The sequence below is a fragment of the Rhea americana genome, unplaced genomic scaffold, assembly GCF_003343005.1.
Source record: "Rhea americana isolate MKP2758 unplaced genomic scaffold, rheAme1 scaffold_369, whole genome shotgun sequence".
NCBI classification, from domain to species: Eukaryota; Metazoa; Chordata; class Aves; order Rheiformes; family Rheidae; genus Rhea; species Rhea americana.
Genome location: NW_028186500.1, coordinates 239,151 through 256,500, shown reverse-complemented (window position 1 = coordinate 256,500; position 17,350 = coordinate 239,151). Strand labels below are relative to the sequence as shown.

At 48.5% G+C, this 17,350-nt stretch overlaps 1 protein-coding gene across 5 annotated transcripts in view; it reads left to right on the top strand.

Annotated features, from left to right (window-relative positions):
* Positions 1 to 17,350, top strand: part of PTPRS (protein tyrosine phosphatase receptor type S) — a 103,035-nt gene extending 85,685 nt beyond the window's left edge. For all 5 annotated transcript variants that reach the window (XM_085312626.1, XM_085312625.1, XM_085312627.1 and 2 more), the window contains 12 exons: positions 1,395 to 1,492; positions 4,139 to 4,262; positions 7,010 to 7,185; positions 7,646 to 7,765; positions 7,884 to 8,038; positions 9,713 to 9,998; positions 10,838 to 11,016; positions 11,946 to 12,072; positions 12,151 to 12,276; positions 13,342 to 13,496; positions 14,347 to 14,482; positions 14,986 to 17,350. In XM_085312626.1, the coding sequence (XP_085168752.1) occupies positions 1,395 to 1,492; positions 4,139 to 4,262; positions 7,010 to 7,185; positions 7,646 to 7,765; positions 7,884 to 8,038; positions 9,713 to 9,998; positions 10,838 to 11,016; positions 11,946 to 12,072; positions 12,151 to 12,276; positions 13,342 to 13,496; positions 14,347 to 14,482; positions 14,986 to 15,054 (1,751 nt within the window). In that variant the 3' untranslated portion in view covers positions 15,055 to 17,350. The remainder of the gene's footprint in view (positions 1 to 1,394; positions 1,493 to 4,138; positions 4,263 to 7,009; positions 7,186 to 7,645; positions 7,766 to 7,883; positions 8,039 to 9,712; positions 9,999 to 10,837; positions 11,017 to 11,945; positions 12,073 to 12,150; positions 12,277 to 13,341; positions 13,497 to 14,346; positions 14,483 to 14,985) is intronic.

Genomic DNA, 17,350 nt, shown 5'->3' with positions numbered 1-17,350 from the left:
ACCATGCTGCTGCCACCGCCGCTGCTTTGTCACACATCAACACCCACGGGGCTCGAAATTCTCCCTTGCTTCCATCTCTTCTTCACTCCTGTCCTTCTCATCGGGGGCACTGCCCAAGCCTTCTCAGCATGCTGATGTCTTCGCCTATCTGCTGCTGTTTGTGGCAGAATTGCCTGGCAGACAGCATGGAGAAGCCCTTGGAAAAACATGATCCAATGCAGATGAGCAAAGCATGGAGAGCTTTTCCGCCTTGGTTTGTTGTGTAGCTATCTGARAACATAGAAGGAGGAGGATCTCTGCTCTTCCCAGAGCTCTGAGCAGCATCACATTTTTTTTTCAAGCCAAAAAACAGCTCTGCCTTTGCTGCTCAGCCCAGTTCATGGCTGAGATGTGCCATTAATCTGACCAGTCTGAAGCAGTGTGGCTCCCTCAGTACCAGTATGTCTTAGAAAAGATCCAGTCTGTTCTCTGGCTGTTCCTCTGCCCGTCTCAGTGCAAGCACAGCTCCGTGTTGGCAAGAATTGCAAGTGAAGCAGATGAACCAGGGTTGTGAGGCATTGGTCTCCCCAGCCAACTGTCTCCCATGCTCCAGGCTGGGAAGGGGCAAGAGGATCTTTTGCCTCTCCACCACAGAAGCTGATGACTCTGCCAGTGAGTCTGCCAACTGGGTAGGTGCAGCCCAGCCTTGAGCTGCTACCTGGAGGGCAAGGACCCACCAGCGCTGGCGACCTGTGGGCTCTGCTGTAGAAGGACCATCTCTGGCAGGCCCATGARCAGGAGGGGGAGCCAGTGCTTGACACTTCCAGGTCAGGGTACTTCATTGGAATGATGACCACTGGGTCCGTGAGCTMTCCAAGAAGCTTACAGAGCTGGTGTTGTGCAGAGAAACAGTTCTCGAAAAGCCTCCCCTGCTTCCCCCCATCTGCATTCCCTTCCCTTGCCCCACATCACCATGGTTGGCTGGATCCCTGCCCCTTCCCTTCTCTTGTGTTGGAGTTTGTTTAATGATCATTGTGGGTGCTGTAACGTTTGCTGCGTAGGCGCCTCTGGCAGCGTTTGCTCATTTTAAGTCCACTCTTGGAATCGCTAACACGCATCTGCTCTTCGGATTTTCCTTTTCAATTTCTTCTGATTTACACATTGAGAATGGGGCCATCACGGGAACACTCTCATTTTACTGTTATTTTTATTTCCTTGATTTTTTTTTTTTTTACTTCCAAGGACACAATTTCGAGCCCTGAATTCTTCTCTTCTAACCTCCCTACTTTCATTGCAGATCTTACATTGTAATTTTTTCTTTTCTTGTTTCTTCTTTCTTATAAAATATGCAACAATTGTGTATTTTTCTTAGTTATTATTAAATGAGATTCTCTCCCTGCTGTCTTGTCTTTTAGGTATGCTCAGCCACCCACCAATCCCTGTTTCCGAGCTGGCTGAACACACAGAACATCTCAAAGCCAATGATAACCTGAAATTATCCCAAGAGTATGAGGTATGAGCAAGAGTGGGTGCTGTGCATGGGTATGCAGTAGCAGGGAACTGGGAAATTTAGACAAGCCTTCATCCAAATAAACATAGCTCATTTAAGGATCTGGTCAGCTGAAATCGAGACGCTATTCATGCATTTAGAGTTAAGCACCTGCTCAGTGCTGTGCTAGATTTGGTTCCAGATAATGAACAGGAAAGAGGCTTAATCCATTGGCTTTTCCTGACCAAAGCCTGGGCATATTTCTGAGACAGGTGTCTAAGCTGTCTTCGTGAAGGCAGATGCATCTCCGTATGACTGATTATTCTCCTGATTTTAGACCGGTGGGTCGGGGTGGAGCTGTCCTTGGGACATGGACGAGACCTGAGCCTTAGACTAGACATCCCATGTTTGGATAGCTGAAGTTAGGTGAGAGGGACAGTATATCCTCAGTGGCTGATGCAGCCTGTGGGGCCACCGAGCTGAACGTGAGGAAACAGGATGATTTGTGCCTTGTCTTGTCTGGGTTTTCTTGTGCTCTTATTTCTCCTCCTTGCAAACTCAAATGGGATACTCAAATGGGGTCCTGTGGGTGAGCAGCCAGGCAGATCTGTGGCTGCTGGACTTGCATTTCAAATGAATATYGCAGACTGTAAAATGCCCAGCTAGCAGGTAGGGCCGGTCTGGAGCAGACTGAGAAGAGGCTCGTAGTCCTCAGCGTTACTGCTGCTGCTGCCTAACATGGCTCCCCTGTCACCCGCGAGGGGAAGGACGGTGTTTCTGCGCAGCCCGGCTGCCGGCCGCTCCGAGGATCTACTGCGGCTGCCTCAGCGCTGGTTAAATCCCAGCGTGAACGCCCAGTGCCGCCAGGCACCCGGYGGATCATCATGCGAGTTGCTTTTATTGCGGATTGAACATATGCCTGAAATTTTTTTTGTTACTGTTGTTCAAAGACATAAAATGCCCTGATATTTTTAGTCTAATAACAAGTCTAGACTGCCTCGTTCTGCTCGCAGGCGGAGGGCGAGCGGGTGCTTTCGGACCAAATGGCTGGTTCTCGGGTGCTTTTTTCTCTGGTCTGGCTAGCAAAAAGCGGCTGTAGTCACAGCCCCTCGCCCAGGAAAGGGGCTCGAGCAGGGGGAGAAGGCGCGTTTGCTCTGCTGGGGTCTCTCGGCCCTTGCTGGCGCACGGGGGGAGCAGCCGCCTGGTAATACGCTCTGCCCAGATTTCAAAGACTAATTTGCATAACGCAGTATCCCAAGTGCCCTGGCTTAGTTCCAGCACAACCTCCTCCGGTGGGAGAGCCAGAGCTAAACAAACATCGCTAATGAAATGAATGCGAGGCGAGATTAGAGGGATAGAGAGCAAACAGACACATTACAACAGTATAAATACCCATTAGTTAGAAATGCTCCACCGCGAGCGTGCAGGAGGGCGTTAGCGTTGTGCRGTTTTTGTACGAGCACGGCCGCGACCGCCGGAGCCGAGCTGTGCCCGGCGAGCTCCGGGGTCTCGGCGCAGCGGAGGGAGGGCGGGGGAGGTGGGTGCCCGGCAAGGGGCCAAGCTCTTGGGAGCTAGTCGAGGCAAGCGGGCCCCCGTCCCCACCGGCCCGGGGCTGGCAGCAAGAGGGAAGAGTGGGAAGCAGGGCTCAACGTGCTCCTGCCAAGCCTCCGGTTGCTGCAAACCCCTAGGGCTCTGCAAAATGATGAAGGAATTAAGCCCTTGTTTTATTTAATTCTCTGGCTGCGGATTTAGAGGTAAACGTAATTAACCTAATTTCCATATCTGGGACAGCTGGACTTGGGGAAAAAAAAGAAGAAAGGAAAAAAAATATAAAAGAGAAAAGTACCAAACCCAGCACAAATCACCAGGACAGGCAGAGCGGATTTTTCTCTCCAGCGCGTTTCATTGTTCGCTCCTTCACCCCTGTAAAGAGCCAAGAGCGGTGCTGACGAGCTGTCGTGAAGCTGTTCCTTCGGGCAGCTCCTTCACCCCGGCGCCGGCCCCTTCCCGGCGCCCTGGCGCGCTCCACCCTGCGCGCCCGGGAYGCCCGAGCCTTCGCGGTCCCACGTAGTGCCCCGTCTGACCGGCAGGTTTATCCCTGGTGTTTCGTGTGCCGCTTGCATGCTGGTTATAAAGCTCGTCCTAGCTTAGATACCGCGCTGCCCAGGTGTTAGTGCTCACTGGTACGGCTGAGCCCTGTTAGTCGTGAGTTAGTTTAGCCACGCGCGGGTTTAGCCTCTGCGCTTCGTAAAGACGTGCTGATGCGGTGGGTGCTGCTCTTCGTTCCCGGCCGCCTGCCGTTGGGCCGTGACACCGGGCCGTGACTAATCCCGTGCCATCGCGGCAGGGACGTGATTCAAGGCCTCTGTGCGGCAGCCTGCGACTGCTGCGACGCTTCCGCGTCCGTGTTGCACTGCGTCATGCCGGAGGGGGAGTTATCTCGGGAGCTGCTTGGGGCCAAGGAGACGGGATTGGGAKCACGTTATGCCGCAGGGCTGGAGCTTTTCCGCAGCAAAGATCTATTCTTGAGGGAAGAAAACGGTGAATGCTGCGTTTCCTCAGCTAGATCTTCAGAGCCACGGTCTGTCCCGTGCGGAGCAAGGCACTCAGAGCTTGATTTGCTGCTTTTCTCCTCTCTGACTATTATGTTTTCTTTCCTAATTCCTCCAGTCCATTGACCCTGGCCAGCAGTTCACCTGGGAGCACTCGAACCTCGAAGTGAACAAGCCCAAAAACCGTTACGCTAACGTGATTGCCTACGACCACTCCCGTGTCATTCTGCTGCCCATCGAAGGTACTGTAGCAGCCTCCACTCATACAGGTTTGCCTTAGGCTGAAGTTTCGGCAGGCTGGAATATTGCACATGCTCTCTTCCCTTGCCTTTTACCCTCTATTTTTATTTTTTTCTTAGCATCACCCTGGGAAGCAGGAGAGACTTGTGTAAAGCAGGCATTTCTAAAGTTCTGGTGGCTGAYGTTGTTCCCTGGAGCGGCAGTCTCTCATTTCAAAGGCTGGTTTATCAAGCAACTGTCTCCCTCTTTACTTGGAGATCCCTGCTCTAATACGTTTCTGAATAAAGCAGGAAGAAGGCAGTGGGTGGCAGTGGATGTGAAGTGTATCTATATGGCAGATGAATGAGAAATAAGCAGAAGACTAGTTGTACAAATATGAGTGCCAACAACATAGCAAAGCTATGGCTGCTGAGTTGTACAGATCTAAGAATTACTTGATACATAGCTTCTGCTGCAGTCCTGACCCCTAAAAGGCTAAAAATAGTAAAGGTTTAGTGTTAACGTGGTAGGTCATCTATCGTTTCTTAAGATCTTGTGTGAGAGATGGCACAGTCAGAACATTTACATTAAACTTCATAGCTTGTGGCTCTTGATGGAGTTCCCCAGATGTAAGCTAGGACGAGAGGGGCTGTTGGTGGTGAAGAGGTGGAGTTCCAACAGCAGGATCTTTAACATTTGAGTTTCATCATCTTGGGCTGTRTGTGGCTATGCTGTACAGATAAAGCATTTCTAGCCAGCCTTGCACTGCCAAGAGCTGATCAGCTGAGCAGAGCGGATAGGGGTGTGTTAATAAGCCCCTAGTGATTTTAAAGGTTAATTTGGAAGCCTTAGTGACAAGGGAATTGCTAGAATAATCTGCCTATTTCAAGATAACTCTGAGGGACGAARGGAAGTGGAAGTGCTGTTTCTGAGGTAACAAAGATCATGGTGATTTGCCAAAAAGCTGTACAAATCTGGGTTGGTCCTGTCTGCCTTTAGAGGATTGTGAACATTTCTCATTGTGAAGCTGACTGTGCTCTGGCTTGTTTTCCTTTCGAGATTAATATTGCATGAGCCGAGAAGTCTTTTAAAAGTTGCCTTGTCATTCAAGAGAAAAGAGGARCGCACAAGTGTAGAAACGAAGGGTGCTTTGGGCTGGTGTCCGCTCTCGGGAAAGCGGAGGGMACCGCGCTCAAGGCACGGAGCAGCCTTAGCTCTGCCCGAGGGCACAGCGAGCTGGAGGAGAGACTGATGGCAGCACAAGTAGAGGGGGCCCAGGTTCAATTTTCCATCTTCTGAGAGGTTCAGGCTTGCCTTGGCTAGTATGTTCCTTCCTACCAGGCTGTATTTTATACTGAGGGCTGGAAGATGAAAAGGGCTGGAGGAATGGGTTGTTGTTTTTCTTTTTGTTTTAAATCTGGATTCATCAAGGCTGCAGATTGTCAGCATCCGCTTGGTCAGGAAGAAGTAGCGGCTCTAATTCAGTGACTTCTCTGTAACTGGGGCTGTCACGCAGCAGAACATTGCAGGGGCTTGTAGCCCCCATTTTAAATTACAGAGTGGGCCCGAGGGGGCTGGAGGGGAGATTAATTCTGGAAGCTCAGCCTTGATCACGTTCCTGCTGCTGCTCAGCCGCTTTGCCTCCTGAAATTTCAGATTGGGAAGGAGTGGAGGCAGGGAACTCTCCAGAAATTTAATCAAAAGCCATTTCCACCAGCAGCTGAAATTACCAAGTACCCTTGAGGACTGGCAGGCAGCTCAGAGCGGATTGCACCTAGCCAACAGCAGCAGCAATGTCTAGTGCTTCAGCAGGACGAGCAGTAGCAACCCATTTCATATTGGTGCTGCTCCCCACCCTTGGCTCCCCCTTGAGACACGAGTTAAGTGTTTCTGTACCGAGTTAATCTTAGGTTAGCAGAAAGCTGCCAACAGTGCCAGCTGCTCTGCTGTAATTAGGAGTGGGCCAAACCTCCAAATAGTGCAAATCCTCTGTGCCAGCCTCGGAGGCTCGCCGAAGCTGAGCGTTGATTCATGCCAGTGTCCATTTTAACTCCAGTACCGTTTCCTCCTGCCACATCCCCATCACCCTATCCTCTCTGGCAGCACCTCCTGCCAGTCTCATCAAACCCCTCAAACAAGGACACAAGCAGGCAGCTGTAACTCAATAGCCTGTAACCCATGCCATAAAAAAGAAAAGAACAAAATCCCCTAAAAATGGCAATGTATGACTTAAAGCGAGTCGCAGCTTGTCATTTCAAAGCCATCTCCTTTACTGGCTGAATCCAGCCTGGTTTTATCCAGCTGCATCTCACTGCCTGGGATGGCTGTGCAGTGCATCAGCCAGCTGCATTTGCTACCAGTCTCCATGCGTTCTGGGGTAGGAACTTTTTTTTTTCTCCTCTTTGAGATCAGTGAAACGAGAGCCTTAGATGAGGACCTTTGTTCCTATTTTGCTCACTAGTAAGAGCAAAATGGTTCAAGGCTTGATATTTGGTCTCCTTAATGTCTCGCAAAAGAAAATGTCTCTCTATAGTGCAGAGTTACAAGGCAGGAGCTTCCGCTGGGACAAACTTGCCAACAGCCTCTTGATCCCCACACTGCTTCTAACCCAGCAAGCCTGCAACGTTAAGAAATGAAGGTGCAAGTGTTTTTGCACGTTTTTTGCAGGGGAACTGTCTCTTAACAACACTCCTGCAAAGATCTCGTTTCCCAGCTACATAAGGTACTGTCCCGCACAATCCACTAACTCCCTTTTGCTGATTTAATGCAGGAATTGTGGGCAGTGATTACATTAATGCCAACTACATTGATGGCTACCGGAAGCAGAATGCCTACATTGCCACGCAGGGGCCCCTGCCAGAGACCTTTGGAGACTTTTGGAGGATGGTGTGGGAGCAGCGTTCAGCTACTATTGTTATGATGACTAAGCTGGAGGAGAAATCACGGGTGAGCTGCATGAGAGATGACTAGTTAGTCATAATCCTGGGGGACTGGAGGAATGCTTTCCCTTTCATCAGAAGCCCACATTTATGTCAGCGGGGGATTTCTACCTGCTCCAAGAGAAGAGGACGCTCAATCCCAGTGCGTGCTCTGTAGCTCTGTCTTGAAGTTAATCATGTGGCAAGTTTCACGTTCAGTTCTCTTGTTTAACAAGCCCCAGTACCTTCCCTCTAATCTTCAGGATCATTCCAGTCTGTTGTCTACTTGACTGATGTGATGCCTGTGCTTAGTCAGTAGGAGCTTTTCGTGCTGGAGCTGTCCCTAGTGTGGTGCTCTGGAAAGAGCCATTTTTCCTCCACTTGGCAAGCTGGCCAGCTTCACCTGTAATGCCAGGGCAGCTCTGGAATGAGCTTCCGTTGCAGTGCAGGGTTTGTCCCAGAGTTCAGCAATACCTCTTGTTTTCTAGATAAAGTGTGACCAGTATTGGCCAGGCCGGGGTACGGACACCTACGGAATGATTCAAGTGACGTTACTCGATACCATTGAGCTGGCAACATTCTGCGTTCGAACATTCTCCCTTCACAAAGTGAGTTTTCCCTCGCTGCTGGGGGATGGGAGGCAGCACGCCATCCTCCTCGCACGGCACAGGGTATGGGGTTGTGCTGACACCTCACGTTACCCTTACTGGTCTTGTTTCTTTACAGAATGGCTCCAGTGAGAAGCGAGAGGTTCGCCAGTTCCAGTTCACAGCGTGGCCTGACCACGGTGTACCCGAATACCCCACTCCTTTCTTGGCTTTTCTGAGGCGGGTGAAAACCTGCAACCCCCCTGATGCTGGCCCAATTGTGGTGCACTGCAGGTACTGATTTTCTTCACCTCACTCTTCCACAGGGCTATCTGCAAGGGAGGCAAAAGTTCAGTAAGATGTTGATTTGCATCCCAGGAGGAATCTTCTTCGCTGAGGCAAGCATAGTCTCTTAGCAAGTATGCAACAGGCTGGAGCTACCAAGTGGATTCCCAGCCAGTATCTGAGGTGGATACTTGAGGTTTTCATTCAGAGCAGAATTTCCTGAGAGGAGTGGTTTGCTTGGCACCACATCACTGGACATGTTAGCAAGGGGAAGCTCCTGGTGCTGTATTGGTGTATGTTTCCAGACTGTGTAGGGCTGCTTCGTTGTCACAGTGGGAAAGCAGGAAGATAAAGTGGGACTTAGGAGGCTGCTTGAGCATTGCTTCATAGGGTGTTTGGGAGGCAGAGTCACCTGAGCTGTCAAAGGGAGAGCTGACAGTGATTGAAAGAGTTGAGCGCTGCAGCCTTTCTAAAAGTGACAAACTGAAGGCCCCTGTGGGCTGGTAGCATTCCTTAATTCAATTTACAATCCAGCAAGGAACGCTTGCAGCCTCAACTTAGATAAATCCTTGCATTCCTCGGGAGGATGCAGAGGAGCCTGCGGGTTGGGCAGYGCTGAGGAAAGTGACGTCTGAATTTTACAGGCAGTTGGGGGACGCTAATCCTGCCTCTCCTAGAGGATGCCACTTAAACAGTCTTTGTAAGTGGGYAACTTATCACTAACCTTGCAGATGGCAATTATTGTGCACCTCTCAGAAAATGAATAAAGAGTATTGTCAGCTCACAAGGTGCATGAACCAGCTCCCAGATCAGCTGCTAAATTCTTGCCAAAGCTACAGTCACCTGCTTGGTTCGGGTGTTAGGCAGTCTAATTAACAGAGATCAAGGGGGTTTTATGGGAAAAAAAAAAGAGACTTCACTAGACTAGTAAGAGGAAACCCTTTATTAACAAGGGCAAGTACACAGAGCCCCAGAGCCCTGCTGGTTTATGAATGCCTTTACACACAAGTTTGATGTTACCTCAGTGCACAAAAACATTTAGGTAAAGGAGTGATGCATGTCATTACAACATCAATAGTTTCTCAGCTGCTGAAAGATCTGAGTGATTAAACATGCTTTTTAAACCTTCAGATCATGCCAAGCTTTTGTTCAGGCCCAGAGCCCCTACCAAGAATTGTTGTAACTGTGTGTCTGCCAGGAGAGCTCACATCGTGGGGATGCCACAGATGAAGAGGTGTGGGAAATGGGGCAGATCACTATCAATATCATGGGGCAATAGGTGCTGCCATAGACAGTTTTTCATCTTCTGTCCTCAGATGACATAAAATCAGACGTTCGGGGGGGGGCAGGGAGGACGGGGGAGCTAAACTGAGCTGAGACTCAGAGTGAATCTCTGCACGTTGCAAACTCTTTGGGTCTAAACCTGAGTACTTCTGTGTAGAAGCTGGCACAGAAGATGAGGGGACCTTTCCATCTGTGGGCTCTGAACTCCAGGAACATCTCCCTGGCATCATGAGAGCACTAGCCCCTAGGTGTGGGGCTCAGATGAACAGCGTTTTAGGCTCCAGAGCAGGTTGTTCTAGCACCGTGCTTGCACACTAGAGCATCTGTAACTTGGATCAGCTGTAAGTCAGTGTCAGGGGAGGAACTGTCCATCACTTATTTTTCTCCCTTTCCTTTCAGCGCGGGAGTTGGACGGACTGGCTGCTTCATTGTGATTGATGCCATGCTGGAGAGGATAAAACATGAGAAGACAGTGGACATTTATGGGCATGTTACCCTCATGAGGTCACAGCGCAACTACATGGTACAGACAGAAGACCAGTACAGCTTTATACACGATGCCTTGCTTGAGGCGGTTGCTTGCGGCAACACGGAGGTCCCAGCTAGGAATCTCTACACTTACATCCAGAAACTGGCACAGATTGAAGTTGGAGAGCACGTGACAGGCATGGAGCTGGAGTTCAAGGTAGGGGCACATACAGCCCAGCAGACTCAAAGGCTCAAATGGGGACAGTGGTGTCTTTGCTTTCTGTTAGCACTGGATGATACAAGAGACAGGCAGGGAAATGACACGGGCCCATGCATGGAAATATCCAGGTTTATGCAGTGGGAGAAGTTAAGGAGGGTCAGTGTGATGAGGAGAGCCACACGTTGGTTGCTCCTTGAGAGGTGATCCTCATTTGGGYTTTTCTAGTGCACTCACAGCAGGGTGGGTTATATTTCTTCTTCCACTGCTGTGACTAATAGCCCAAGCAATACATGCAAGTGTTCTGGAAGCTTTAAGCTCAGAAATCCTAGTATTTAAAAAATGACTTGACTAGAATTAGTCTTTTTTTCATTGAGGAAAGAATGAGGACGGGGAGCTGGGGATGCTCTGTATTCATAAGTGGAGCTTTGTTCTGCTTCCACTCCTGGGTGACAGACGTGGAGCCCTTCTAAGGCTAATGGGAACTTTTTGGTTTTATGTTAGAGAAGTAATTATTCTGACTTCTGCTGTTGTGGTTCCCAGGGGAGACCCGGTTGCTACTGCAAGAAGCTTGGCTGGTCATTTCAACTCCAGATTGAATTTGCTCCCTCCTTTGATTGGGTTTTAACTTTTTTTTTTTGTTTTATTATTATTACTTGAAAATTTTGCTGGGGAAAACATCTGTCAACCTCTGTTTGTTCCCCTGAAAAAAGGAGACACGCAAAGCAACGTGGTAGAACATGAAAAGCAAGGAAAATGGGCTGGAGTAGGAGCCTGGCAAAAAAGCGGGGGGCAGTGGGGACTGGACTTAATGGGTGTGACTCTGCTTTTGCCTCCAGCGACTCGCCAACTCCAAAGCCCACACCTCCAGGTTCATCAGTGCCAACCTCCCGTGCAACAAATTCAAGAATCGCCTTGTCAACATCATGCCATATGAGACCACGCGGGTCTGCCTTCAGCCCATCAGAGGAGTGGAAGGGTCAGACTACATCAATGCCAGCTTTATTGATGGCTACAGGTAAACAGCAACCTTGCTGCTCCCTAAACTGCCAGGGCATTAACTTAGCAGACTGGGTTGGTTCACAGGACATGGAAGTACTGACAGGTGGACAGACTAGTTGTCCCAGGTGTGTTGTTCTGTCCCATGTGTGTACTGCAAACAATAGTGCAGTTGTAGAGGAAACTCCCTCCTGCTGAGGGCCAGCAATCCACACAGACTCAATACAGCATTCTGATAAAGTTTATTCTCTGTGTTTTTAAAATGACCTTTCCCCTCAAGCAAACAAACGAAACACCTCTCCAGGTGCCAGTCCTAAATACTGAGCATTGCTGAGGGGGTGGATTTTGCTGTGGGGAGGTTTCTACGAAACAGATTATCATTTTGTATTGCTTTGGGGATTTGGGAATGTTGCAATTATGACAGCTTCCCACAGGCACGATGTGCCACGTGTTTAAGCTCTAGGAACTGCAGCCTCTGGTAATGCCCAGAGCCTGGTCAGCTGAAGCCAAGCCCTAGCAAAGGGTACAAAGCAACCCCACTCCTACACCTCCAGGCAGGTGCGTGCAACACTCCTGGATCTAGCTGGGGCTGCTGGGCTTGAGCACCTTTGCAGCTTACTCTTCAGATCTTAGATAGTTCCAGAAAATACAGGTTCCCATTCCAGGAATGTGGTGTATGTCGTGTTCTTCCATTAGGTGCATCATGCTAGATGGTCTGGATTTAGTCCTCTGAATCAGTAATTAGAGAAAACTGCATCATTGGCTCTTTTTTGACTATTAGCACCAAACACCCCTCCTGCCCCTTTAGACCTTGCACCCTTCTTGTTCTTCTCCGGTGTATCTGTTTTCCAAATCTTCAGCCTTTACGACTTGGCAGAAGCGTTGGTGAACACGTATAATGCATTCTCCCTAGCCTTGACCTTCCCCTGGGTCTGTGCTCTGTTCCAGACAGCAGAAGGCATACATTGCTACTCAAGGGCCTCTGGCAGAGACTACTGAAGACTTCTGGCGGATGCTGTGGGAGAACAACTCCACCATTGTTGTGATGTTGACTAAGCTTCGCGAGATGGGTCGGGTAAGTGGGTGCTGAGGAGAAGGATGGGGGACRCCCACAGCACAAGGGCTAACAAAGATGTTTATTACTCCTTGGCAGGAAAAGTGCCATCAGTATTGGCCAGCGGAGCGCTCTGCCCGGTACCAGTACTTTGTAGTGGATCCMATGGCTGAATACAACATGCCTCAGTACATTCTGCGAGAATTCAAGGTCACTGATGCCAGGGTAAGTAAGTGCTGTGTGATGTGCTGTCTGCGTGGAGCTTTCATGGGAGGATCGTAGCTGGGCGTGGGCTGGAGCAGCTCAAACACATGCAACAGGGAAGGTGTCTTACAGAAGGCAAGTTTGGCTTGTTTTGGCTCCTATAACAAAGATTGAGGTGTAAAYACTTCCTACACAAAAGTCTGAGAATTATAATCAGTGGAGGAGAGCTTAGTTTTGATAAGGAAGAGAGCACMCAAACACAGATAAACTGAACTTGAATATATTTTCTTAGAAATTGAAAGTAGTTTTCTAGCCTCTGCTCACTAATCGTAATGTTGAGTCACTTTACCAGAGATAAACCAAGCTTTAGTTTACTTGCAGCTCATTTTAGATAAAGGCAAAAATTAGTATCTCCCTAAACAACTAATGAAAACAGGCCTGCGAAGAACACTGTTTGCCCTACAGAAGATTTACACTTCTTTTCTAGTTTTAAGAGGAGCCATCGTTACTCATATTCAAAAGGGCACATTCACTTAAGTTATCATAGATTCAATGTCTGATTTTTCCTACGAGGAAATATTTCAATACCTACRGAGATTTGTTTAGTGAATGTAACCCTCACTCTCAAAGCAGCTTCCTGGGCTTTTGCGGTTGCTAGTGTTATAGAACCTGATAATTCTATTTGCAAGGTTGAGCAGGATGCCTCTTCAGTGCTGGTAGAACAAGATTTATCTTCATGTCAGCTGTAATTCTGACATTATGGCAACTCTTCTTCAAGATTGATAGAGAGGCCGTAACCTCACCTTGAATGTACCTTTGCTGTAGACTCCATCTGTGCAGTCTTTGCGATGGTCAGAGCTTTCAGGACACCTGCCAGGAGTATAGATCTGTACTGACAAGCTGACTCCAGAAATGTCAAYTGCAAGATGAGCAGCTTCATCATAACATATACACTCACTCAAGCCCAGCTCAAAATTCATTTAATATTTTTGTGTCCCTTAATGAACTAGCAACAAGATGATTTTGCCTTTTGTATTTAGTAGCGTGAATACAGGATGTTTTAACTAGTGTTGTGTCCTCCTGCAGGACGGGCAGTCGCGAACTGTGCGTCAGTTCCAGTTCACAGACTGGCCAGAACAAGGTGTGCCAAAATCAGGAGAAGGTTTTATCGATTTCATTGGGCAGGTGCATAAGACAAAGGAACAGTTTGGGCAGGATGGCCCCATCTCTGTCCACTGCAGGTAGGCACGTGCGGATGGAAACTTCCTAATTCATCTGAGGAATCAAAAGAGCAGAAGGAATTAAAATCCTGCAGAAATCTCTCTCCTTTCCCACCCCATCATCACATACCAATTTCTAGACAAAGTTGGGGGGGAGGGGGTTACTTCTGCCAATGAAACTCCTTCCTTACTCCGCCGTTGCCTATAAGGCCTTCAACCTCTTTTATTTAGAAGAGAGGAATGAAATGCTGGTAACTCTGAAGGAGATGGGAAGCACAGCGTTAACAAATTTTTGACCTGCACATTACTGCAGACACAGTTGGAGATGAGACTCAAAAGTTGCACTATGCTACAGAGAAGTGCTGTACACTCTGGGCTGGGACCCTCAGCAGCTCTTATATTTGGAATTATACAAGTTCTTTGTTACCAGTCTCAGCCTAAACTGAGCCTCTAACCCTGCTGGCCTTGTCTGCTGATGGCAAGAATCATGCATCCATCTGTGATCCCTATGTACAGATGAGGATAACGCACAGCACTGCATTCTCCAAAGTATTTCCATTCAAAAAGCCTGATGTTACACATTAGTAACAATTTTCGTACTGACCGCTGTCTATACTGCCAGAGCTTTTGATCTTTCTATGTCAGCCTCTCAGAAGTTTGTTCGGGTCACATGTGCTCAGTTTTACTATGTCCTACTTGCTGAAGGACTGAGTCTTTCCAGTTCTAACATGTTTGTGTTCAGAAGACATGGCTGTTAGCTGGATCATACTATAACCTTAGCATTTAGGAAGCCATTTGAAAATTGTAACATGGTCTTCTCCATTTTTCTCTTTTTCTTTTTTCCCCCTCCCCTCTTCTCTGTTCTCTGAAGTGCTGGTGTGGGCAGGACTGGAGTGTTCATCACGCTGAGTATTGTCCTGGAAAGAATGCGTTATGAAGGTGTTGTAGATATTTTCCAGACAGTAAAGATGCTGCGAACACAACGACCTGCTATGGTGCAAACAGAGGTAAGGTGGAGTGGGGAACCCTTCCGTTATCACAGCTTGAGCACTGTGCACTCAGTGCTGAGAAGCAAAGCACTAGAGCTGCAGGCCAGTCCCTCAGCTGCCCTGGTTAACCACTAGCAAAGCCTTCCCTGGAGAATTAGTGGTCTCAGGCTGCACTGCTGATTTTACCTTACTTGGTAATTTAAAAAAAAATGTTATAAGTGCTCATCAGAACTTCATCCCAGTCTGCCAGCCCTGATTCTCATCTCATCCCTGCTGCTGAGTTTAGGARGACTCACCTGCTCTGAACCAGCACCTTTTGGCCACAGCTAAGGAAAGGTTAAGGGTGGGGATTAGTGTCAAACAGTAAAGGGGAGGGATTTCCTCTCCCACAACTTCCCATCTCTCTGAGCCTGCATGTGGTTCCTGCCCAAGGACCRGTTAGCTGGAAAGCTGGGTAGGGATGGCGAAGAGCTGTTCCAGCTGCTGAAGCTGAAGCTCTGTTGCCTCTTTACTGTTTGCAGGATGAATACCAGTTCTGTTACCAGGCAGCTCTGGAGTATCTGGGAAGTTTTGATCACTATGCAACATAAAAAGCCATCCGTTGTGCAGACTCTACCAAACACTTAAGTCCTGGAAGGCCTCTTCTGACCCAGGAGGAGCGCTTGAACTTACAAAACTGAATCAGAAGAAGTACCTTTTCATCTGGACAATGCATTGGGGAGCAGGGGGAAGGATGAAAGGAACACCCCTTCAGGAACTCCATGTTGTAACCTGGACCGTGAAGAGGCAGCTCGGGAGGTTGCTGAAGGACTGCTTTAAGTGGTGAACTGCTCTTGTTACCTCAAGTGGTGTTCGCTGTGGAGGATGTATGGACATCGTGAAACAGACCYGAAAGCTATAACACACCTTGCGAAATGTTACCGCTGGAGAAGGGAAGGAAACCGACTTTGGTTACATCATTAGAGTTCAGTTTATTTACTAATATAGTTGGCAGTCTTTAAAGGAAGTCACTTGCAGCGTTGAAGGTGTTCTGTAAAAGATGAGAAAAGAAACAAGCTAAATGTCAACACTTAGGCAAACTTAGGGCCAAGAGTTCTTCCAGCTGGAGTCTTAATAATCTTGGTATCAACATTGGGATGATTCTGGGCTTACAGGCACCTTGCAAACAGCATTCCCTGAATGCCCCTGCTGCACGAGAGGTTTTATAACTCGCATTTTGAATACTTGGAACATTCCTCATATTTCTTCTAATTCCAAATTTTATTTTTTAGGATATTTAAAATTATAGAAAGAAAGGTATAAACCCCAGACCTGGCTGCGTGGCATAGCCCCCTCCCCTCACCCACAGGCGGGACAGGTAGAGGTGGCAGCAACCTGGGGCTGGGTTCACTGACTGCTGGTTCTGGGCCCCCTTTTCAGCACATCCAGCCACTCGAATGCATTAATTTCAGCAGAGCTGGGACCCCACCACCACCCACCCCAGTGGAGCAAGGCAGCCCCTTCCCCAGTCCCTTTGCACATTCACGCAGACCCGCTTCTGCCGCACGCAGCRGGGCCGCCCCCGGGCAGTTCCTGCCTCCAAAGGCTGGGAGCAGCTTTCTGAAAGGAGCCTGCAGCGCCCTTAAGAAACTTGTTTCCCAAAGCCAACTGCTTCTTGCTGCCAACTCGTCACCTCTGACCGCAGGAGCGACGCGGAGCTACTCTCAGGACTGTCCCAGTACCACGGCACAGCTGTGAACATGCCCTAGCTGTATAACTAATGTGGAAAGATCAACTAAGAAAGATGCATTCAATGGCATATACTGTGAGTGGCTTGCTTTAAAGTATCAATGTAACTGTAACAAGTGACATTACTTTTTTTTTTTAATAGTGTATTTTTTCCCTTTTTTTTAAAAAAAAGACAGAATATCAGTCGATGAATTTAAAAGAAAAATTTGCTTATTTGTTCATATTATGTTCAAAGACAGTCTATTTTTTCACTGTAGAAATGTTACGTGTAATGGCTGTGATATATAAAAATGCAGTGCGAATTGCTACTTCTACATATTGCTTTTCTACCATTTCAAAGGTTCGACTTGCTCATATAAGAACAAAATGTCCTTTCTGGATATTTTTTTTTGTTTGTTTTCTGTTTCGTTTTGTTTTGTTTGTTTTCAAGCTCAGACATATCAGGTGGCTCGGGAAGGGCGGGAGCCCAGCAGGCAGGCGTAGCKGGGGCGGCGGTGCCAGCGCTCCCCTTCTGCTGTGGCCGCGTTGTTGCCCGGTCTTAGCAGGGCCGGTGCTGAACCGGGAGAGCGAACAAGCCAAGTAAGTGTCTTATAACTGAAGCTGAACGGCAGCAATTTCAGCCCCACGGCGCGCACGCGGGCCTTAAACAGCAAAGGTGTCGTGCAGGACCGGCCCAGGTCTCTGCGCGGGGCTGGAGCCCCGCRGCTCCTGCGCATCGCCCGGGGCCGGGCGGGTTCGCGCAGCGGGGCCCAGCCTGCCCTGGCCGCCCCGAGCGCTGCTTGCCTGGGACCTGCCCTTCTTTATTTTTCCAAAAGGGGTGATGGTGGCCATCCAGCGCGACCCGGAAGACCCTGCAACACTCTCTTTCCTGTCTTTAACTGAGGGAAAAACAAAAAAAAAAGACTGAACGAAAGGCTTCTTCAAGGTTTTCCTTCTTATTTGTGTGAAAGTTGCCCAAATTTCTAAGTATGTTGCAGCAAAAATCTTACTGGAAGCGTTTGGGGTGGGGGGGGAGGGTGTTTTTTTTTTTTTTTCCTTTGTATGAGAGCAAAGTGCTGTTGCTTTCACACTGTTATTTCAAACTGAAACAGTAAGTGGTTTTCATGCCACTGTGTATGTAGATATATTGACTTTGTATTAAAGGAAGATTGTCTGAAA